Genomic DNA, 25142 nt, shown 5'->3' with positions numbered 1-25142 from the left:
CCAGTAGTACCAGGGACATAAAATAATATGGATATTTTGCTGGATCATTTGAACATCATGACTTTGCGTAGGATTAAAAATGTTTCCGAAGGAATAGGAGCTCTTATGCCCCAGGATATAAGTGTATAAGCAGGCTATATAGTAATTGTCCCATTTACGGGCTTCTTTAATGTTCCTTTGAAACCCTTTGTGTCTCTTCTGTCAGAATGAGGGCAGAACAGATGATGGATGATTGTTCTGATCTAGTTTGGCAGTATTTATGTTCCCGGTTTGTACATGTTTAAGGGCCGTTTAGCAGTGAACCTGGGATGCTCTGAGGATTTCTCAGATGCATGGGAGATTCATCCTTAGCTTGAAGCATAACCACAAAGAAGTTTTGGAGAAGGTGTGGTTAGCAGCAGAAGTCAAAGAATTCGGGAATATGCATGACAACTTTGACATTTCCTTCCTTGTTCTGTCCTGTAGCAGTGACTCTGGACAAGGGTCTGCAGGACAGGCTGTCAGATGATGAATGAAATAAACAAAACTTTGAGTGTGTACTTCTGATGGCATTTCATAGCACAAGTCTTCTTTTGAGAGAGCACGTCAAAACTGATGTTGTTTGAGTACAAAGAGAATACAGGAGATGGAAGCATGAAGGAGATCTGCTCTGGATAAGAACAGAAAAAATGGAAATGCAAGACCTGCAAAGGAATATGAAATTCCCAATATATGACTTATTTTAGGAATATATGTCCTAAATAACTTTGTGATACTTTGCAGTTGGTTGCTATTTTCAGATAACTAGAAGAATGACCTCTGGGACATAGGGACCATCTCTGGGAATTTAAAACCACCATACTGGGTCAGGCCAGAAATCCAGTATTTTGTCTCCAGTAGCAGTTGCGGCACATGCTAAGGCAGAGTACAGGAGTAACAAACAAATGGGGAGAATTTCCCCCTAGACCTTCCCAGTTTTCAGTAGTCTGTGATTCAGGGATTGTGTTTAGTAACACTTAAAAGAGTTTTCTCCCATTTGCTTGTCTAACCATTTTGTGAGCTCATTGAAAACTCTCAGTTCATGTGCCTTGTGTGAGAAAGTCTCCCTTATTTGTTTGAACCTTCAACTGCATATTTGTCATAACTCCTGGATTTGGTACTGGAAGACACAGTGAAAATTCGTATTTCCCTGACAATTATCAGTACCCTGTTTACACATAATTTCAAACCACACCTCTTGTTCAGCACTCCTAATAATAGTCTTTTCCAGAAAGTCACTCCTATTTGGTTAGAAACATTCAAATTTTGTTCTTAACTGATATTAGTCACCGCCAGTTTAATATTTACTTTTTACTGTTTGGCAAACCTAATCTCCTCATATGGGGCTTTGGGGGTTGCATCAATGAGTTCCAGTTGACTTTTTTTGTCCTCTTCTATTCACCTTATATTGCTGTTTTACTGAATTTTGTTAACACATGTTTATTGGCTTCATTAAGAATAAAGTTAGTTCTAAGGCAAACACCTTCCAGAATAGCAAGTGATTTTTGAGGACTTTGTTTTGGGGCCAAAATTGAAGTTTCTGAAAGGTGCCTGTTTTTCAGGATATTTATCTTTAACCTTTTGTAGCACTCAGGTCTCTTAGCACATCTCCATGAGACACCCAAAATCAGCAGCTACTGTGGAATAACTTGATTTAGTTATTCTTTTGGCTAGCAGGGTCAGTGGAGAACTGTCTTGTTCATAGGAATTAATTGCTAACATTGTATGCAGGCTGAGAGCTGCAGAATTGCTGTTATATGTCAGATCAGCTGTTCAGAGGACTGTCATATGTAGCAGCTGCCCTTGTAACTGTCATTTACTGTTTCTGAGAGACTAAAAGTATGTTCAAAAGTTTTTTAAAAGCAGAATTATGAACCTTCCCTTGAAGATATATATGTAGTTTCTTCCAGCTTATATTTTTTCTTTGTGAATTTTGAATTAATTGTAAGCCCTCATTTTTACACTTCTCTAGTAGTGTCTTCCATACTAAAAATCTCAGATCTCCACAAATAAGAAAGAAAGCATTTTCTTTATGTAACTGTATTAATTTAAGAGAAATCACACCAGGATGTGTTAGGTCCGTTTGCCAGGTAAGCTTCATAAAAGGTGTTCTACCTCATGCAAAGGAGTAAGAAATACATAACGCTATTGAGAATCATGCTACAGTGCAATCTTCTCTGGGGTGGGTCATGATGACACACAGCCAACATGCATGCAGTTCCAGGAGCGAAGAGAAGAGTATATTCATCTGCAGCATGAATATAAGTGCAATGCAATTATCCAAGTCAGAATCCTGTCCCTTTTCTAATGGCTTATATTGGCATTCACCATCATAGTATTTGAGCATTTTTCATGAGGGAACATTTCATAATGTTCCATGAGGAACTTTAACACTGTTATCTTCTTTGCCTAGTGGAAATAGGCTACTTGTATTTTGGTTTTCTTCCTTTCAGTTCTTATAGCATACAGAAGAGTGTGAGTGGTATCTGGTTTGGCTTTATGGTGGGAAACTGGATAGAGAGATTGACTCTTTCATGACTGTGAATGTTCCTAAATCATCTGGCAATGAATTTTAAAAACTGATTAAGCTCTTCGAAGTTTGTGTTTCCTGTTGCGCACACACACCAAAGCCACCTGCTATCAGGAAGCAATGAGTGAGGCTATGATGGACATCATGGCTTGATGACAAGGTTATTGAAGCCTAATTCTATGGAGGGCTTTCAAAAATCTGCAGGGTGGCAGCCAGTAACTACACCTTGCTATCTTATGGGACTGATACAAAGAGCAGTGAATGATACTTCTCAGAAAACAATCTTGATGAGATGGCATCTGCTACTTTGTGAAGGGATTGAAGTTCTTAGGACACTGTTTCATTCCTACCCAAGGGAATTTGGCCAAAACAGGAGATTTGATTTAATTACTTGCCACTGACATTTGCAATCTTGCATCTTTGCAAAGATGATGCCACCATCTTTTGCCAAAGTGACTTTTCCCTCTCCTTCCTTTTTTTTTTTTAAATCAGCAGCCAAAAGTATCTGGGGAGTTTAGCTTAAACATTCACTTTAGCTAAACCTGTATTTCTTCAAGAAGTTTCAGTGCAGTTTTACAGTTTTCTTTTTTGCTTTGTTCTGATGCCCAAGTGCTTACTGTCTCTCTCTCTCTCTTGAGGATCAGAAACAAAGGCATAAAACCAAGAGCAGTTGACTGGAAAGCCCATATGTTAGATAACTGGCCAGAAGGGAGCAGAGCTATCTTCAGTCCATCATGCTGATGACTGTCTGATGAAATTCACAGCATGATAAAAAGAATTTCTTACTGAGTGAGGGTCAGTGAATGAGCATCAACAGCTAAGAGCTTATTTGTCTAGGACATTGATCAGTGCATATTTTCAATCATCTTAAATATCATCCCTTTTGAAGCAGGCACAGTTAGTAATTTATTTAAGACACAAAACCTCTAACATAAACAAGGATTAATCTTGGAAGAAAACTAACAGAGACAACAGCTTTGTGCCATTTCTTTTGTTTGTATAATTAATGTTCAACATTAAGTGTTCACTCGGCTGATACATGCATGGTACCAGCAAAGTAAATTCATTCAAATGCAAACAGTTTCTCTTGTATTGTTTTTGGAACTATACGGTACATTTGTTCAGCTCCCTGGTAATACTTTAAAAGCTAATTACTTTGAAAAGTAAACAAGTATGCAAATATACATCAAGAAGTGCCAATTGGTTGTTTTTGAGGTTTTGGGTTGAAAGAGCTCAAGAAGAGAACCACGAGTTTGCTGAATTACTGACAGTGCTGTATTTTCTATTTTCTGTTGTAGCTCTCTGCAGTAGTTTTTTCTATTGTGAGTCTTTACAATACTTTCTTTATCCAACCTAGTTTAAAAAGAATTGGAATCAATGATTCAAGATCATGCAAATTTTCAGCTGAAACAAGCCAACAAAATAGTGATAGTGGGGAGGAGACCACAAATGCCCAGGAGATTTGATCTGTTTGGAAAGCAGCAAGCAGTGGAATATTTATGTACAAATTGAATAGACCTCACAGATAGCTTGCCTACATTGGCTAGGGATGATAGGCTTTTGATTGCTGCAATGAAAACACGAATGAACAAAGCAGGGAAGGAGAATGGGAAATTTGGAGCAGCTGTGTCCCATAGTGCCTCTTCCCAGCCCAGCTTTCTCTTGTGCTGTGCACTGAGCTGAAAAGTCTTGGGTTAAGGATTCCCTCCCTGACTCTGTCTCTGCTGCAGCTCAGGACCAGGAGCTCACATGTTACAAGCCCATGTGCTTTCAGCTCCATGCACTCTTGCACTGACAACATTATCTTAGATGTAAATGGAAAGGTACAGAAATTTGCACTTCATTAGTTGCTAGTTATGCCAAACACCTTAGTATTCAACTGTGCCAGTGAAACATCTGCGCTCAAGTGCTCTCACCAGTCTTGCCTGGGTGGAAGAGACCATGAGCTCTTCTTTGCTCCTTGCAGGTCATCATCAGGAGGATGGGAACCGCAGTTGTTTGTGGATGCCATACTGGTGGTACTCTGTGAGGCTGTTCCCCAAGCATAACCAGTGACCAGGAGGACGAAGTTTAAGCCTTCCAGATCTAGCCAGAACCTTAGATTTTTCAATGATAAAACTATACACATAACACTGGATATAGACTGGACAATGTCCAGTAACTTCAGGCAGATAATAATTAATAATAATAACAATAATAATAATTCATTACCTTGATATAAGGAAGATCCTGGTTCATGTTTTTAAGGGAGCAGTCGGATTATTAAATCCCTCACTCAAAACTTGTGCCCAGCAGCCTCAGCATCTTCTGACATGACAATTATTTAGGACCTAGTGCTATCTCACTGAGCTAGAAAATTTCTCACAAGACCATCTCCTGGTCTGAGAAAGTCCTGCCATTAGATTTCTGTTCCAGCACCATTAATTCACTAGTCTGCCTCTCAGTATGATCCTGTGCTTGCATATCAATCCCTCAGAATGGTCTTTAAGTCTAAAATTCTGGCTTCAGTATGGCTGAATATTGTTTACTGATGTGAAAATAAGTATCTGATCCTGAAAGTATTAACATATATATTCAGATACTGAAGAGGTGATTTGTCCCACAGAGAGAATTATGCTTTCTAAATAAGAGAAGGGCTATGATGCATGAGACTGTGAGAAGCTGATTGCAGTATCAAAGGAGGAAATGAAATAAATGTACTTTCCAATTATTTCAGTAACTTACCTGCCTGATAGAGTGTGTAAATTATTATAATTTATTTAGATGAAATTTGTGTAAGCAAAAGTATTTTTCTAGATGAACTGATTTATCAGAAAAAGAATTTTTTAGATGTTTTCTGTGGATTTCTTTTTGAGGTGATTGAAATAAGACCCACGTCCTAAAGCTATTATTGTAGCAACATGGATTTTCTGGCTGCATTACTTGTTCACAGATGGTTAGCCTTTGACATGGCAATGAGATTGCTCACTTCTGCAAGATGTTAGCACAGATCAATAAGAAAACTGTCTTACAGAGAGAACACCTGTTTGTCAACCAAGCCTGCCTTAAAGGTATTTCTGATATTACATTTTTGTTTGTTCAGTGGAAAGTCAGTAGTTTCCCTGGCTGCAGGCTTAAATTCCCTCTTTGTTAGTGTGCCATTTGATAGCAGTAAGGAGAAGACTCCCTTTGGAAAAAGAGGGAAACCCACTTCTTTGCAGTGCTGGATATCTTAGTAAGCTGGGCTTAAAACTCTGTTCCCCTTACTCCATTTTGGGCCATAGAGGTATTGCAAGTGCTAGTTTAGTTTTCTGCCAAGCAAAAAATTACTTTCATCTTTCAAGTTTCAAAATAAATATTAGGGGACAGCTCTATCCAGGTTGTGGCTCATAGGAAACAGGGCCTCTGCCCATTTACCAGTGATATTAAAATATGTGTTATGACAGATGTCACTGAAGTCCAAGACTCATAATAAAAAGGATCAGAAAAATTTGAAGGCCCAGGAAATAATGTGAGTGGAACTAGAAAAATGTGAACTAATATATCTGGGGAAAAGAAGTATTCAAGTATTAATGCTGGAAAATTGCTAGCTGCTACAGTGGGGATGAAAAAAATAGGAAAGTGATGGCATTTTTCTCAAAGAGCAGGAGGTAATAGCCTCTTTCCTTGTTGAGAACACTGCTGGAAAGCACAGAGCGCCATTTCAATTAGATATGGTATTCCTCTTCCACTCTCAGACTGTTGGCTAGATTTTCTATTACATAGCATCTGTCTCTGTTTCTGTCTATCCCTTGTTTTTCATTCCTTGCCTATCTCCATAGTGCCTACATGCCTAAGCGTTAATAGATAAATACCTGTGTATCTAGTAGTTTATACACTGATGCTCAAATATTTTTTAAACTTGATTAACTCATGTTTGTTGTCTATGTTTTAGTTAACAGTACTGAAGAGCAGACCAGAGATAAATGCTGGGTTGGGAAAATAGGGCAGATTTCCTCTCTCAAATTGAGATAATAATACTCATCAACTTAAGAGCACAGAATTTTTATCACTGTTAATAATAATGTTATTGTTATATAGTGGAATCTTAAAAACATCAGTACCAGTGATGTCAATGATGCAGAGAAGAGCTATAGACATAATTAAGGTGATGGAGGCAGGCTTATGAAGAAAGATGAAGAGAAGCAGCAAATGCACAGCTTGGCTAAATGGTGATAATGATGATGGGGGATGTGATGACCGTCTAAAATGTATCTGACATCTGTAAACATAGAGTAGGGAATAGTTGTGTTCAGTTGGTCATAGCATTACAATTAAGGTTAATGAGGAAAACTGAGCAAAAGAAAACACGGAACATTTTTTTGCCGTTCAGCCCAATGGTAGATCACATTAAATGCTAGAATGGTATCTTCAAAGGATCCCCTGTTGCACCAGCAGAAGCCCAATTGCTTAAATAATGTGAAAATAAATTGAGCAAGATGCTCATGAGTGTGCAGAGGGAAACATTTTGATACTGGGAAAGGACCGGGCAAGATGACCTCTTCTGCTAATTTCCAACACTCTGTTAGAAAGAGTTGGCAGAGATGCCCTATTTCTAGTTTGCAGGCATTTCTCATTTTTTTATTTGTAATGAGAGCCCAGATTTTATCCAAAATGATCCAAAATTTTCAAGATTGGAAATTCAGGTAGCTGAACTGAGGGTTCAGAGCATTAGGGTACTTTCTCCGGTGGGGCTCACCTGGACCTGCACACCCTGGATGCACATGAACCCCATGGGATGGCAGTTAAACCTGAGCTATCTGAACCAAAATATTTGGGGTTCAATTAAATGACGTTTTTCCAACTAGCTCAAAAGCGGACAAAGCTGGATGTGCATCAGGACAAGTCTAAGAATAATCGACGGAAGGAGAACTATTTGCATGCAGTGCAGCAATTGGCACAGCATCTGCAGTGCATCAGACTAGCTGCTTTTCCTTAGGAAGTCACAGTACATGCATAAGGACACGTGCTTTTTGTTTGTTTGTTTGTTTGTTCGTTGTTTGTTTTTTTGCATTATTGCCTTGAAATATATTGTTTAGTTTATTTCAGACTGAAAGTTGAATTATTTTTTTTCAATGTAAAATGGCTGCTTCGTGATCATAAGTACATAGTTCAAGTAATTTCCAATTTCCTTCTCTGTCTGAACTTCAGCTTTCAGGATACTTTCCCCTTTTTGATGAGGATATGAGTATGTCATAACGTTTATTGGCTGTAGTACTATATGGGAAAGAAACTGGAAATAATTAGCTGAAAGTAGTTGAGTTACATGAATTATAATCCCCCCTGAGACATAGGGATTTTAGCTTGAATTGAAATTTATTGATGTTTGTCAATGAAGTGTCAATTTAAAAAAATTGTTTAAAAAGCAACTTTAATTAAAAAAAGCCTGTTCCAAATTCTCAGAGATAGTATTTAGATGAATACTGATCCTTACCAAGCGTAAACAGGAGAGAGAAAAATAAATGCATTTTCTGCCTGGCCTCTTTGATTCTGCTAACTACAGAGCTCCCAGCACACTGCTACTGTTTAACTAATAAAAAATAAATTAATATGACTTTCAAGCCAATGCTGTAATGTATCACACGTTGCTTCAAAGTTGGAAATTATTTGCTCACTAGACTTCATGTATTTCCACTCAAGTATGCAGCCCTTTTTATTCATATTATAAGGGAACAGAGTGAACTGAATTGCACATGTATTCAAAGAAGCAGTACAAATCTGAACAGGAGCCAGATGATCAATTATTAGGAGGTAGTACTGCATTGTGTTGTTCACCAGGAGCTTCAAGAGAGACGAGAAAGAAATTGTCAAAGAGAGAAACGTTCAATGCAGTTACAAAAAAGGTAAAAAGAGAGAGAGAGAGGGGAACCAGAATAAATCATGGTGAGAATTGTATGCTGAGAGCTGGAGCGGAAAGACAGAGCAAATCAAGGTGACAGGAAATAAAATATTGCTCATCAACAGAAACAGGGAGGAGAGAGACATCAAAACATGGAGACTCATGCAAAAAAGGCAGCTCAGGATACTGACTGTGGAAAAATGTAGGGGAAAGGAGGTCTTGGCAATGTTTAAAGTAGTTTGGAAAAAGAGAAAATCAGCCAGACTTGATTTGTTTGAGATGAAACCATCAAACCATCACCGAACCAAAACAAAAAGAAGAAAATAAGAAGAACCAAAAGTTATCATTAAATAAAATATTGCCATTGTCCTCTCCCTTAAAATTTTGGTGAGGAGGAGGCAACCACCCTTCCACTAAGGCTCCCCATAGAAGTGGCCACAATGAAGAGTTAAATTTTGAGAACAGTAGGGTCTGAATCCCATGTCATCCTCTGCTTCCCTCCCTCTTTCTCAGACATAGTTTGGTCCTGACCAGTAGTAAAACAGCTTAATCATGCTTAGGTCTGGATGAAATAGGTTATTTTGAGAGAGAATTTTTTTAACTTGTTAATTTATAACCACAGTATAATAGTCTGAAAATTAAAATATTGCTGTTCACGTATCCAGTCTGTAACATTTACTGAAGTGTTTGACTATGCCTGAAACTAAATAAAGTTCAGTAATGAGTGTGCTATAAATTCCTTAGACTGGAGACTACCAGATTCTTCTGCTATGGATAATGTATGCAGCGTAAAACAATTTCCATGCAAAAACAACTGATAGCTTCTGTTCCTTCGGTTCCATCCTCTGTCCTTCTGTACCATTGTACAGTCAGTTCCTGGCAAAGGTATCATTTTCTACTCAAATGTAGGACCAGCTGCTGGTGGTCATGGTGTGAATGACTAGGAATATATGAGGTGGGATAATGTGCACACTTGTCCACTGAAAAATGACTGAGAAATGATTGCTTGACGTTGCTTAGCTGCAGCAGAGTATAGAATTTACTACTGCTGCTCGTGGCACACAGCACCTGTACAGTGACATTTTCATTACATATGCTGTAACTTATGGTCCTTTGTTTTCCTTTTTGTGGATTTTGTAACACGTGGTCAACCCCATTGACAAAAATGTTACTGCCACTATAGCAAGACAACTCATCTGTAAGAGATCCCATTCAAAACCTCTTCACTTTGATTCCACCCTAACATCTCAGTTTTATACATTGGCCAAATTCTTTTAGTCCCGTTCCTCCTTGTTATTTTATTTATTGCCATTCTTTGGAAGATTAATGTGGCTTCTGCACTGAGTATAATTCTCTATATCAGCCTGTCTATAGTATCTCTGCAATCCTAGCTCTTCATCACTGTACATTCTTTATGGATCACATTACTTTCACCACCCCTTATCTAACTACTTCATAAAAACCACCTCACACATTTATAAGGCATGACAAGAGCATTACCATAAACTATGTTACTCTGCTCAGTAAACACATCATAGACTCTCCATAGGCTAATCACCTTAGTGGATAAAATTATCTGGGGATGAATTTATCTGCTGCAATCGTATCAAAAGACAAACTGTATAGAACAACATCATTCTGCTTTTCCATCATTTCGTCTTGACTGAAGCCTGGATTTTAAAGTTGGTTATTGCTGATCTTCTTCGTAATCAGTAGATTTATTTATGAATATTTAATAGAAATCCTAAAAGTGTGAGATTTTCGTGTATCATATGAAACAATAAAGGATATGTTATCAGTGTAATAAGCAATTTTGGGTCTCTCTTGAGGTTGATGGGAAAAGTGGTATAGTTACTCGATTTGGAGAGTAGGCTAAAGATAAAAGCATTTAATAAAAGGATTAGGCAGTTTTAGAGATCGGGAAGCATCAAGGTGCTTGGGGAAAGCCTGTTGGGCAAGAGTGAGACTCTGGCAGGACCAAACAGTGTTCGGATGGTTGACATAGAATAATTTCTAAATCCTTTCTTAGTAACTACATGTCATGCACACTTCTATATTCATTTCTCATCAGCAGCTGTGCCTAAATCACATATTTCTTATCAGCCTAATTATTCCATTTGAAAAGACAGTTATACTATCTTTCTTTCATTGTGTGCCTTTTCTAAGACTCATTTAACTTAACATCCATTCTTTGGATGTCTTTTGCTGGCAGCAGTTAGACGAACAACATTTTGAGGGCCCAAGAACAGTATTCTGTGGTTCACCCAAATGTTCTTGTTAGGATATTTTCAGGCCTAATTCCACTTTGGATTTTCACTGTGCTCTGGCAAGGAACTGGAGATGCCAATATTGGAAATGTTAATTTCTGTTCAGCAGCAGAAATGTTCATTTCTCCACAGCTTTGTTACCTAGAAAATTTGTTCTGGGGAAGAATTGTGCAGCTGCAAAGCAAGGATCAGAATAGCATAGTAAGTCTTTTTAATCTCTAGTTTTATACCTCTGCCTGCAGTTTAAGTTATAGGAGGAGCACTGCTTCAATGCAGGCATATTACATCTGTTTTGCCCAAACAGGCTTTTTTTATCCTCTCTGACAAATCAAATATTAAATTTTCCAAACCACCCAAGTGACTAAGGGCAAGATTTTTTTAAAGATACTTCCAGATTTCATGCTCAGCCTTACTAGGCCTACATCATTTAGACCAAGAAATCCCATTTACAAGTGATATAGACATTTAGGAGTGTCACATCTCACTGAAAGTCAATGAAATTGAGAGTCATAATGCCTATTACTTTTTGATATGGAACTTGTTATTTCTCAAAAATAACATTCTTCTCTTTCTGAATTTTCAGTCCTGCCTCTTCACATACATCTCTTAATGGCATTCCAGAGCTGTAAATCCCACCAAAACTTCTAATTTCTAGCCTCCATTTCTCAAAGTTGCTGAAGTTGAATTTCCCTTTGAAGTAAAAAAATCTCATTAAAAGACTGAAGATTCCCACTAAGAGAACATTGGATTCTTGGCTGCCTCGTGAGTTACGTATCTGCTTTTTGTAGTTCACCAATACAAGAATGCTAACAGTACCAATTACGATTCACTTTCAATACTCCCTGTGACAAAAAAGCAATCAAACGTATGGGGTATGTGTATGGTCGTCTGCAGGCGGCTCTGCCTGATTGCTTTCACTCTGCTGTCTATCAGGGACAGCATGCACACACAATAGGTGGGATTTTCTCATAAACTCTGTCATTTTTGTGTATATGTATGCTGTACACGTGCATGCAAAATCATAATTAAAACTATCCATAACTCTGCTTCAATAACAGCTAGAAGAAAATTCCTCATCAGCATTCCTCTCCAGCCACTCTTGCCCTGTTGTCCTCTTGAATTCTTCAGTTGATGCTGGTTATTGCATTGCCATTTGAGATGCAATGTGCCAGAGGCAGTAGCTGCTAGAAGACTGTCTTGTTTTTCTGGATATCATTTTTCCTTTGATTCATCTTTAAGAGATTTAAAAAAAAAAAAATATGCATAAGAATAAGGTCCTGTGCAAATTTCTCAGGAGATCAATTTGCAAGGCTCTTTAGTAGAAAGACCTATTCTCTAGTGTGTATATTGGTTTGATATGGAAATCCATAAGCCTGCCCTAGATCCACCCACATCTCACATACTGGTGTGCTCTGGGTTTTCTTTGTGAATTCAAGAGTAGAATCCGTACCGTTTCTCCTTTACAAAAAATACTTATTTTTAATTTCTGGGAATAAACCAGTTCTTGAGGATCAGAGTCTATTCTGGGTGTAAGTATAAGAATCTGTAAATCTCTCAGATAAAAAGCCTCCTGTGGTTGATGGCAGAGAGCATTAGTAGAAAATTGTAAAAGACTATAAATCCATGTGCTAATTAGAGCTTTGTATATCCCTGCTTCCCCTATTATACTGAATGGGAAATAAAATACAAATGAAAAAAAGAGTTAGTATTCAGATGAAATATTAACATTCTGCTGAACAAAATATTTTAAAGATATTATTTTCCTCTAGAAATTCTTTTGTTATGTTTTTTTTGTGGAAAAGTTTGATTTCATGGAAATGGCCTTTTCTGTTGAAACTACTCTTAGAAAATTAGCTTATAGCACCGTAAATAACCAGAGATGTCTGTGCTGAATGCACATTGCCCCTCTTAGCTTTTGAATTCTGACTCCAGAATCTATCAAAACTTTGGCTTAGTATGAAATTAATTTCCATCTGTAGCTGACCTGCTTTGTCCAGCAGTTCTCCTCCAGACTCTGACCACGTGCGCAATGGGTCAACACGAACCAAGACAATACATTTCTGGTCTTACTAGCAATAGGGTCATTGTATGAGTGATACAGAAATCGGGGCCTGAACTGAATGGGAACATTGCACCACCCACCAGGAAAGAGGCCCATGGGCTCCTGGCTGAGCTGTGACCTCAGTGAGTACTCTTTTAAGTGACCTGGACACTGCAAGAAGCTCAATAGGAGTTTGAAATTAACCACAAGGGGCAAATCCATGGGAAACCACATTTCACCAGCCACACTCCTCATGGAACTACTTGTTCTGGTCTTTTGTAAACAAATAGCATTTTCTTTAGAGGAGGTATCCTGTGTCTCCAGAACCCTTTCATAGCAACAACATTTGAGATATCTCAACCTAAAACTTAATGACCCACAGTGGGAATCACTTATGTTGCTGCAGTTGCATAGAGCCATCCCAAACTGAAAATAATATATATCCCACATAATGAACAATGAAAATACTAAATATTAATGAAAATGTAAATATAAATTTAGGGAAGAGACCACTGCAGTCTATTCTGATCCACTGGGCAAAAAAAATCCAGTATATAACCAGGAGGCTTGCGGAGCATGTGCGCTGTGTTACAAATCCCCACGGTTACTGTAACTCCATATATAATGAGTAGCCCATGAATCTATTTGTATGAGTTATCGTAATGGGAAAGAATTAAGTATGGCTTAATGCTAACTTTTTATACTTGGGTCCATTTTTTTATGGTATCTTCGTGCTACTTAAAGTTCATGGGCCAAATTCAACTGTTTTGTAACTTCATTGGAACTGATGGCACTCTGGCAGCTGAGGTGCAGTTAGCCTTGACCTTATAAAAATGAGTAAAACCCTAAGCCCTGTCTGATTGCTCTGCAGCCATTGTCACTCTCCTTGCGCATAAATGTCAATCCTCTGCATGCAGAAATGTATCCTGTAAGCTTGATCCTTTTCCTTCTGGAGAAGATACAGAGTGTCAGTGGATTATATGTAAAACAAAAATTGGAGTGTAATTGCATTGTGGCTATGAGGAGTCTTTTATTTGTTCACTTACGAAGTGGCTCGTGGAGTAGCATGGGACTTTGTTTTTCCATCTGTTACATATTCCCGTCAGAAGCAAAAATGTTATTTTGTAAGTAACATAGTAGTGGCTTATTATTTCTTAAAGTAAAGTAAAGTATAGTATTTTCCCCTGAGCGCAGTGTAGTTTGTAGTTCTGGCACATTAGCTGGCATAAACATTTTGATTAAAGCTTATGAATGTATTAATTACACCTGGGAAGTTTCCAAAGCTTATTCAAACTGCAAAGTCTTCAAACTGCAGTCCCCAAATCTGAATTCTTTTTAGCAAATGTAAAAATGGCTATCACAGGGTTGCCTTTTCTTTCTCTAGGATGTTTGTATAAAGACATGAGGTGGCAAGGTTGAAAATATTTTTACCCATTAGTTTCTGTAAGCACTTTTTCAGAAAGTCTTCAAGTATCTGAAGAATTTTTACTGTCATGTTGTTAAACATTTGCTTGAAGTCTAAAGAATTTAATTCTGTTTAAAATTTTCTCTGGTCTCCTAGGTCTAGCAACATCTGCATATACTTAAGCATTTATCAGAACATATGGGTATATGATCCCAAACAGGATGATAACACTGGAACATAGACTGTCTAGCTGAAGGTGTAGAAATAGATAGAGCTATCAAAACCAGTAATAGTCCTAATGAACTCTCTGGAAATGTTGATAAAATTGATCCATGTGATTTCCTTTGCTCGTATTCCCATGGTGGATTGCTTATGGTGTAACAGAGGGCAGAATTTGACCAGCAAAGTCTATAAGTTGTTTGGGTATCGCTATTTTTTTGCAAGTAACATGAACAAGTTCTTACAACAACCTTCAACTGGATTAGGTTGCGTGGTGCATTGAGGATGAGATAGAAGCAAATGTAACAGAGGATCTGAATTCTAAAATCACTGGGCGTATGACCCCCAAAAGAAAGGCATATCTTATCTATCAACCGTCTGTGCCTCTGCCAAACAACCCGAGAAGTCTCACCTAAGCGGTGCTTTGCTCATGCATTCATGCACACATGCATTCATTATGACTGACCTGCCCTAGGAAGGTCCATTAAATGGAACTCATTTCAAGCACAGATGGTCCTGAATAGCTTAATGTCTGCCTGGTGGCCAGAATAAGTGAATTCTTGATGGCCTTAGACTTCTGATCACATACATGCAGCCAAGGAGGAAATGAAAACATGTTTATCATTTTGATAAACAACCTCTCTCATTGCTGCAGGATGCTCCATGTAACTCAGCAGAGTCAAATACTATTAAATTGTCATCACTGTCAAAAAGAGAACGTATAAGTTTTGCTACCTGAGTCATAGTTAATGACTTCCACGATGTATAACACAAATCAGTACTGCTGTTTGCCTTTTTTATGTTTGTTTACTGATAAGTTCAGGCTTGGCTAGAATACAGAGGCGAGTTATAATTTTGAAGTGCAAAATATGCTTTTATTATTACCTCTCAGCTAGAGATATAAAAAGCAGAGATGACTAGAAGATGGCTTTTTGGCTTCTGCCAGGCATGCGCTCAGACCCTATAGATGATTAGATATTTTAAATCACAGCCACCCACAGTAGGCTCATACTTATGATAAAATATTTCGCTCTGTGGTGTGTAAACTCAAGGTGGTTTTAGAACAGAGACAGAAATGAACATGATTTCAGGAGTTTAGTGTCCTCCAATTAGAATTAAACCATTTGCAGGAGTAACAAACAGTTGTCCCTGTTTTACAGTAAGAATGATGTATAGTTTCTACAGTTTCATATTTTAAGCCTACGCAGAACAAAGACTTCTGAAAGGCTAGGAAATATGAGCAGAGTTGTAATGCCACAGATAGTTGCCATCTTCAACAGCCCAGAATCCTTCCCAGCAGCCAATTCTGTCTCCCTTGCTCTGGTAGGCATCACATTTCTTTCATGCAAAGTTGAGGGCAGCCTGTGAACTGAGAGCTCAGAAAGGGTCAGCTGTCCTTACTATCAAGTCCTGCTAATGTTTGGTGTGAAGAGGATGTAAGTCATGTTAGGACATTTTCATTTACCTCCAAAGCTTCTTGAAGAAAGAGCAAAGTTATTCCTGATTTGCAAGTTCCTATTCCATTTCTAATCTTTTTCTGATTTTCTTGGAGCAGGAGGGAATTAAAAAAACATAAGCTATTTTTCTTGCTAGGGGGATAACACAGCCACTTCATGAAATGTAGCTGTCAAAAAAACATTCAGAAGACACTTACTTAGAGGTTTTTAGGGCCCTTTCCTCTCCTTTTAAGATCAATGGCAAATCCCCTATTGACTTGAAAGAGTTGTATGAGGCTGTTATTGTGGAAACAAAGCCAGAAGCTACCTTAGGTCAATAGACCATAAACTTCTAAAAAAAGACATTGCTGTTCTTTGTGACAAGGATTTAAACTTTTGCTGCACTCACAGCCTATCAGGTCAATAATTCACATTTTCTCAGGACTCCCAGCCCTGTAACATCTCGCCAGGTCTTCCCATAATCTACAAGAACCACTGAGAAAAAAATCATTGGCTCAGGAGCAGAAGTCCTCAGATATTGGTATTACAGCATTTCTTGGCGCTCTCCCTCCCCCCCCCAAAAAAAAAGAAAAGTTGGAAATAAAAAATAAAAATCACAGCATAAAAAGGTACTTCACATATACATCTGAACATGTTACATTTTTTTCAGTGGAAACTGGAGGCTGATTCATGTTCCTCTCCCCGCTCTAACTTGTTTCCTCATTTGTACAGCTGAAATAGAGATTTAAGTTGAACCTCCCCCCCTGTACATTTGTGGTATATATATTTCTGTGGCTAACGTAATCAAGAGTGTGCTTTTTCAATGAGGTGTTTTCCTAGTCTCACTGTGTCCATTTGTATTTGTCTGGGTACTTCTGTCTATTCCCATTTCGTATATGGCTTTTAAAAAGTCTAACATGTATGTGCATGGTTGCTAAAATATATACCAGCAAAACACATTGCATGCAATGCTCTCCAGCAGTCATTCATAGGTAAACATTCTTTAATGGAAAAATCTGATTCCACATGACAAGTTTTCCAGGAAAACCAGCTGTGTAACATGCATAACTTTCTCCATGTGAGATGGATTTTTTCTTCTAAAGCACTGGGAAGGGTCTTTTTATTACTGTTATTATTATTATTTGCATTACAGTTATAGTCCATGCAGATAAAAGTTCCAATTAATGTACTTAACTGTCTGGTGGTAAAAAAAGTGTTTTTTCATTGCTTTTATAGTTTCATTATGTTTTGCCACTCCTAAACAACTATACACTTTGAGTTAAATTCTTTATTGCTGTAGCAACTTGAGCTTCCACATAACAATTAAAGGTGTTATAAAGCTCATCCACCACAGCCTATTATTTTGAATAGATAACCAAATAAGCAAGACTAGCTCATGTGGTTATTAGTACTCATACAGCAAATTAATAGAGAAAATTAAACATTTAGCTTATTCACAGATATTTACCACACAGTCTATGTAGTCTAAAATTAGAAATGCTTATTACTGTGTACATTATCTTTATTGTTGAGGTTGCAATCAATAAAATCACAAATCTCTCTTCTCTTAGGGCATGACCATAAGATGAATTAAACCAATGAGAATCTTTTCATTGCTTTCAATATGATTTGGATGGGGGAACAGGGAGTTTATCTGAAGAATTACTTCATAGAAAAATACAAGCATTTGGAGCTGAGTTGATTGTCACAATTCCTCTTACTCCTAAGAGACACTTAAAAGACCGTTTGTCAGATGATGGCTTTCTGAATTGTTGGGATCTCTCTTCTGTGGCACCTATTGGCTTTCAAAAAGCTTGTGTCAGCAGGCCAAATGCACCTAATACCTAATACATGAAGCATCATTTCTCTCCAGATGAGTTAAATATTTACTGCAGAGTTAGTCTTGTCTCATGCTTGCGAACTCATCAATGCTTAACTCCATGACCAGGCAACCTGAGCTCATTTACCTTAATGGATGTTCACAGGCTTTCATCCACTGACTGACCGTAGAAGGTCAGTGGTTTGAAAATTTCATATTATAAAACTTTTCCACACTTTGTGGAGTCCCTGTTCATTGGTAGTTGTTGTACCACTTAATACTGCAGGTACACCTTATGGCACACCACCATATGACCTTAACAGCATATAGTCAAGGGAGACTCCTCCCTGCCCATCCACCCCAGCACTTCACTACAGAAATACCACATTTGTAGAATCACCAGGTAACAGGACTCGCTCCTGCACAGGGAGATGCCACTGGACTCCCAGACCTCTTCCAAAACCCCCTTGTTCACAGCCAGATGTGGATTAGCATCTCCACACTGCTTATTCTTCTACCTGGCTGCAGGGTTACCATAGTGTTCAAAAGCTCCTGAAGTTGTTTCAAAAAGAAGAGTGAAAGCCAAAGATAGGAATAATGCTTTTTATGTCATAGTAAAAGCAATGTACAGTTAGCATTTCATAGTGGCATAAAGTAATAATGCTTTTCTAGCAAACCTTCTTACACGTCCTGCTCTTTAGTAGGCTCTGCACGATGTTTTGTGCTAAGTTTAAACAAATCCTGCCAAATTTATGCTGCAATTTCATGAAGTAGCCAAATACCTGTGGGGAACAGACTGGCACTATTAAATACTTGGTGATTATGAGCTAAAAACAATCTGAAGTGAGGAATCAAGAAATTACTTGGGCAGTGCATTAGCCCACTGTGGTGTCTCATCTCATTGCACTGCACTGCTAAGGTGAATGGGAATAATACTCTTGACACTTCATTTCTGTGCGTAGCATATGCCACAAACACCAAGTATTCATAAACCTTAAGCTACCGTCTATCTGTCTGTCACTCCTTTGTGTTCTCCACCTAATCAAACTATTGCAAATGTTCATAAAGAACAATTAGGGAGAAGACAAATTAAGCCTGGTGATCTTGCACACAATGGGAATGTTTCCTGCCCTTAAAACTGGCAATTTAGTGAATGGGGTAGCAAAGGGAAGTGTGGTTGGACCATCCTGTAATTTGCAGAGGTTGATTGTCATTCCCTAAGGGCTGAGTACTGGTATAGAATCAAATATTTGGAGAAAAGCTTTTTTCTAGATGGATTCCCTTAGCCCCTGTCCTTGTACGAGAGAATATTTAGGGGAAGAGGCCTCCAATATTACAAGCATAAAATCAGCCAACAGTTGTTGCATATTTACCATAGTATGTTACCTACGTAGTATGTTACCTTCAGGCCCAGACCTTGACACAGTCATTTTTAGGCCAAAAATGCTGATGATGTCAGAGAAGCTTCTAATATAAGACAGGCAAGCTATATCTACTGTAGAGGGACGTTTATCTGCATTTCCTATTAAAACTGAAGTATATCAGCACCTGGTTTATTCAGGAGCACACATAATGGGAGAAATGGTTGTAATCCCACCTGTATAGAAGCCGTGCAGAGGCACAGACAGGAGCACGCCTGGGTGCTTTGATTAGCCACTGCTGCTCTTCCTAATCAGAGTGTCAATATTCTCTTTTTCTTTTTTTCTTTTTTTCTTTTTTCTTTTTTGCCAGAAGGAGGAACATGTGAAGTTATAGCAGCACACAGATGCTGTAATAAGAATCGAATTGAGGAAAGATCACAAACAGTAAAATGCTCCTGTCTACCTGGGAAAGTGGCTGGGACTACAAGAAACAGACCTTCCTGTGTTGATGGCAAGTAGCTCCTCCTGTCTATATGTCTCTGTTTGTGTACCATCCAGTAAATAGCTTTAAGTCTATAGATTATGCATAGAACTTTGTTGTGTTCTCTATTTAACAAAACAGAAAAATCTATAAGCATAAGCATACATTTACACCACCTTGCCTGCTACTTTAGTGCATGGTTCTGTGCACATGGGTTGCGTTAAGATTTACTCACAAAAATGAGAGTATAGCATTCAGTATAGGCACTTAGATAAGTATAACAGATTCTGTGGCAGGATCAAGCCCTTAATAAATAACTGGACAAAATGATCCCTTGCGTCACTTCACAGGGCCCCCGTGGTGCCACACTAGTTTTGATTCATAAATATTTCAAAGGACAACAGCCATTCATTTTGATTTAATTAGCCATTTGAAAAGTCAGTGGCAAAAAAAGATAAATAAATGAATCCTGTGGTCTTGCCCTGTAACAAACATTACAGAAAGCTAGGAAAAAATCTTTGTCTTTTGAAATCACTGGTCCTGTTTCTTGTCATGGGGATTTTTTTGCTGAAGGAAAAACACCGTGTTATTTGTGTCTGGGTTTCATATCAGGTCTAGCTCCATAGGGTATATTCCTCTCTGGGGCTCCCCTGCCACCACTGCAAGGTGAAACCATGCAGCAATCGGGTAGAGAGCAGCGGCTTGGAAGTGCTTAGCAAAATATAAATCGCATAAGAAGACAGGGAGTAAGTGGTACTAATCCCATTAGTTACCCTTCCCAAACAAGCCACTCCGTGTTGCAGAATCCCTCTGTGCAGCAGCTTTGTGGAACAGAATATCTCATAAAAGTTCCTGCTACTCTTTATGGTAAACATCTGGTGCCATTGTTTATACCACCCCATAGCCCCAAGGCGCTTCAAAGAGCCAGGGGTCGTTTTGGCTAGAGTTGAGGTGAGCACTGCCCCCCGGGGCTCTCCTCATCCTTCCCATGGCTGGATGTCTGCGGGTGGCAGCATAGCTGCAGGTTTTGGAAGCACCCAAAGTTTCCTCTTTGGGTCTGTCGTTTGGCATTCAACTTCCCCCCAAGTGAGTGAGAGCGGGGAGCTGTACAAGCAAACACTGGGAAAAATGGTTTCTTCTGTGTACCATTCCTCAATCACATGCTGCAAAGGCACTAGCAAGGGAGCGGGCACTGTTCCAGCTGTAGCCCAAAGTTAGACAGCAGTATTGGTGGGCATAGTGGACTGTGTAGACAAAGCTCTGAGGCTTGCACATTCAACACTGAAAAGATGAGAGATTGGGGGTGCCTTGGAGGGATGAGAACCTCATGTTTTGTCAGTGAGTATTTGTGGTGTGTACGTATCCAGTTTATATATTAAAGATAGAAAGAAAATGTTTTATTATTTCAAAAACATTTTCAAATTTTTAAATTATGAGGCAGTAATTCATAGCTTGTTACACTGGGAGTGTGATTCAGCTTCTGAACTCATGACTAAAAACACACTATGAATGCACCTGTGAATGATTATGCTTTAATCCACATTCTGTCATTCTTTTATTGCTTAATTACCCTGATAAAAAGAAGCTTTTCTTTTTCTGTTAAGCACACTCACAAAAACGTAGGTGAAACCTACAGCTGGTCTTAACCAAAGATCAGCTGTACAAGCCTTGAAGAATTTCATGTTCTTCAGCAGGTCATGAAAAACAGAGGCACTGGGTAGAGCAGAGAGACACCATTAATTCAGATCTCATAATACTGTTCAGAGAAGAGGAGCTCAAAGAATGCTGTGTTAAGAAAAAAAGTCGGGTGCAGGTGTGGACTGGAGCCTAATTGCTCTGTCAGGATTACAATAAAAAGAAATGCTATTGTCTGGACTTTTGAAAGGAGTAAGGATAAAACAATGGGTAATATAAAAGTGCAAAGCTATTCCCATTGAAGTCACTGGTAAGACTCACAGTGATTTCAAAGCCAGCAAATGTGAACTACAAAGGAATGTCTTCCCCTTTCAAGTTTAGTAGTTGTAGTCAGCCCATAGCTTCTTTTGTAGATGGCTGGCGAATGGTTCAAAAGCCCAATATGCTGCTCATAAAAATTAATAGAAGGGGCATTTTCTTTGGCCTTTGTTTTATCTCAGACTTTGCTTTGTGACTTTTGACATACTGACCTGTTTTAAGTCAAAACTTTGACCTATCTAGTGGTTCTGTCCTTGCTAAGGCAAACTCCCAAAACTTCCCATGGGAGTCCCATTGACGTCAGTACTTTAACTCACACAAATATTTGGGATTTGTTGTTTCTTTTGTACATGACGACATTTCAAAAGGTTATCTGCAACTTTTTACCTTCTTTACCTTTGATATTGAAAGGATTAAGACCGTTTAATCTCACACCAGGTTTTACACTGTATACGATTTCAAGCCATAACCTGTCACTAAGAAAGCTTGCATTAATTAAAAATCCATGGATGTTCAGGTACAGCAGTGTACTCACGCCCAAACAGACTGATCACCTTTGAGATGACAAAGACTGGGAGATCCCATGTTACCAGTTTGACTCCCATCTGTGGTTGATTATTGCCTTGAGCCATCTCCACCTGATGGCTATTTAGTAGTGTGTATAAAACAAGCTGAACCTCAGTCTTGCCCTGTTTATATCATTGGCCAAAATGTGACTTAATGGGATCAGAATCAAGCTTTTGGTATTTCTCAGTCCAATTTCATTGGAAAATACCTTATCAAGGCTGATGCTTTGACAGTTGAGTTCATGTTACAGAGGAGAGATTGCACTGCCTTCCACTCCTACCAGCCATTGCTCTGGGACACAAATGGGCTGCGTGGGTAGGACTGTGTGGAGAGCTAGCTTTCTTTTCTGTTTAAGAGAGAATACAATTATACACAGGAGTCAGCTTAACCTTTTGAATGAGTATCAGGGGTGAGAAATGGACCTTTTGTCCTCTTGTTATGTGATCTCATCATGGGTAGCACACCCTCATAGTACATAGGACTCATGTATGCAGTCCTCCTCCTGAATGAGCTGAATTCAGGCAGGGTATGTGTTAGTTGTACTATGAAGGGCGGGAAGTTGCCGTGTATTCCCAAGCATCACTTCCTGCCAAGTCCAGCAAACTTTTTCTTTGGGCCCTCATCTTAAAAAAGTATAGTGAGGCCAGGCTGTGGCAGCCTCAGAAGTTATAAATTATTCCTTGCTGCTCATTCAGTAGACACTGTCCTAAAACTTGCCTCAATCACCAATGAATTATGTAGTAGCAACAGTTAGAGCAAAATAAAAGCCAAATCTTGTCATGAAACAGGGATGCCAGTTTCTGTTCCTTTGCCTGTTCTGTTGCACATTTACTTTCATGATTTCCTTCACTACTTCAAGGTCTTTTTTTTGTTTTGAAGGATGGTTTTGAATGCTCTCTTCCCTCCCTACAATTTATCTTGTGTGTCACTTGGCCGTAGCACATACCATGGGCATCAGTCTGTTCAGCTCTCTGTCATGGCTGTTATTATTTTCTCCATTTGCCCAAATACCTCCTCCAGAGCAAGTCCCAAATAGATTTCTTCATTTGTGTTACAGAAACTTGAGAGGGTTCTTTTTTTGGGGGGAAAGTGTTGAGCACATCCAGGGAGTCCCCAGCCTCTGCCTCCAGAGCACAGGGGACCTGTGCAGCTTAGAGTGTTTCTAACCTACTCTGTAGCAACGCTGTTGGACACAGTGTGTGCATCAGATGTCTGAAGGTACCAGAGCAAGCTCCTGATCTACCATCCTGCCCACACACTTCAGAGACAGCCAGGGCCAGCACGGGGTTTGAGCTTGCAGCTCAGACTAGCATGCAGACCCCTCCAGCTTCACACTTTGATGGACCCGCTCCCTCTCATTTTCCTGTTACTGCAGGCATTTTTTGTGTGACACGCAGGTTATTCCTGCAAGGGTTTCTTAGCCATGCTTTTGAATTTGCACCTTCCCTCTCTACTATGCTTACAAACACCTCATCTTCCTCATTTCAGAAGCAGATGAATTTTCCTCCTCCTGCAATAGGCTCTGTGGGCTTATGAGGGCACTCAGGTGTCAGCAAAAACAGCTGGGATCTGTCCCCTTGCTAGCTGTTGTATGGCTAGTACAATTTCTCCTGTGGGCTGAGGTTTTATTCCTTCATCTTTGTTAACTAATTTCTTCTTTTGGTACTGTGGTTATCAAAGAGAGATGTTCCCAGTAATGTCCTCTGCTTCTTTATAGCAAGTCCTCATGCATCTTCCTGGTAGGGTCCATGGGAACATGATGATTGTCCTTTCAGGTGTCAAGCCCAAATCCTTTAGAAAATCTGTGAATAAAGATCAGTCAGTGGCTCAAAAATGTTATTTGTTTTTTCTTAAGTTAATTTTCTGTTATTCTACACTATTAATAACACTATTCTGTTATTTCACTAAAATGAAAAAGAAAAAAAACTCATATATTTCTCTTTTTTTAAAATAGATTAAGAATTTATCACCATTCCCAGTACATCTTTCACATTAAGTGAGACCAATATTTCTTCTGTTGTTCATGTATAATGTGGAGGTATTCTTAATCTTGTTCATTACTTCATCAGAGCTTTCTTTTCCTGCCCCATCTTCCTTCTCAGTATGGAACACACTGAGCAGAGTGAAACCCTGATGAAAAAATGTGACTTTAAAATACCTTTAAAATTTCTGTTTGAACCTTTTCTAGACATACTCAGCATACTCTCAAAATATTTAAATATTATTAAGGGATTTGCATTCATAATGCCTCCACAAAAGCCATTTTTATTTTGCTTTTGCTTTCTTACAACCCAAGTCACTTTCTTCAAATAAATGGCTGCAGACTGCTCCAGATTTGGTGGTTCTACCAGATCTTGGCATCATGTGAGGTTTCATAACATCAAAATAACTTTGTTGTGACAGTATCAGATGTAAAGGTTAAACCAACACTGTCATACTGGGGTCAGGACTGTAAAATCCACCTCTCATTCTTCATTGACCTAATCTTCATGCAAAATTGATGTCACCTTTCTGAATTTTCTTCTGTGGCATGAATAAAGTTGGCTGTGTGAGCTAGAGAGCAACAATGAGCAAGTGGCAGCAGTGAATTAATTAATACACTTGTGTCTTTTCTTGTTGTTGTTCTTTGTGGCTCATCTACACATGACTTGCAGTTTTCTTTGGCTGCTTCCATTAGCAAAACAGTCTTGTGGCCACTTTTAGTTTGTTTGTTTGTTTGTTCTTTTGGGGTTTTTTAAGCAGTTCATTTTAGTACTCAGTATACACAACATAAAAGTTTGATTGGACATGGGAGTCACCATCTTTTCTACACTCTAGTTGAAAGCATGTGAAAATTCTCCTATTTGGAAGTTTCCCATTCCCTGTAAGGATACACACTTTTGCTTTCTACTGTATTTTGCTGCGGCTGCTCATGTTCCTCCCAGGATATCAGTAAACAGGACTGGTCACAAATAGCCAATGAAAGAGGTGGGAACAGAGGCCAAGTGAGCCTATGGGGTTACTGGGTAAATATTAACAGAAAAGCTCTGGTAACATTATCTCAGCTCTAATACTTCATATAATTGCTATAAAAAAGTAATAGGAATACAAGAGATTTATAATTTCAGTACTGTCACTTTTATACTGTGAATAATGTGCTTTGTACCATATCATTTACAGTGGTATTGAACCATTCTGTACACTCAGTA

General features: G+C 38.7%; 1 protein-coding gene across 1 annotated transcript in view; it reads left to right on the top strand.

Moving 5' to 3' along the window:
- The window catches only part of TAFA1 (TAFA chemokine like family member 1), a 225986-nt gene that overhangs the window by 160009 nt on the left and 40835 nt on the right, over nucleotides 1–25142 (top strand). The window contains exon 2 of the mRNA XM_072876090.1: nucleotides 19324–19464. Coding sequence (XP_072732191.1) covers nucleotides 19324–19464 — 141 coding nt within the window. The remainder of the gene's footprint in view (nucleotides 1–19323; nucleotides 19465–25142) is intronic.

The sequence above is a fragment of the Ciconia boyciana genome, chromosome 11 (assembly GCF_034638445.1).
Source record: "Ciconia boyciana chromosome 11, ASM3463844v1, whole genome shotgun sequence".
NCBI classification, from domain to species: domain Eukaryota; kingdom Metazoa; phylum Chordata; class Aves; order Ciconiiformes; family Ciconiidae; genus Ciconia; species Ciconia boyciana.
Note: the sequence above shows the minus strand (reverse complement) of the source record. Positions and strands in the feature narration are given on the sequence as shown.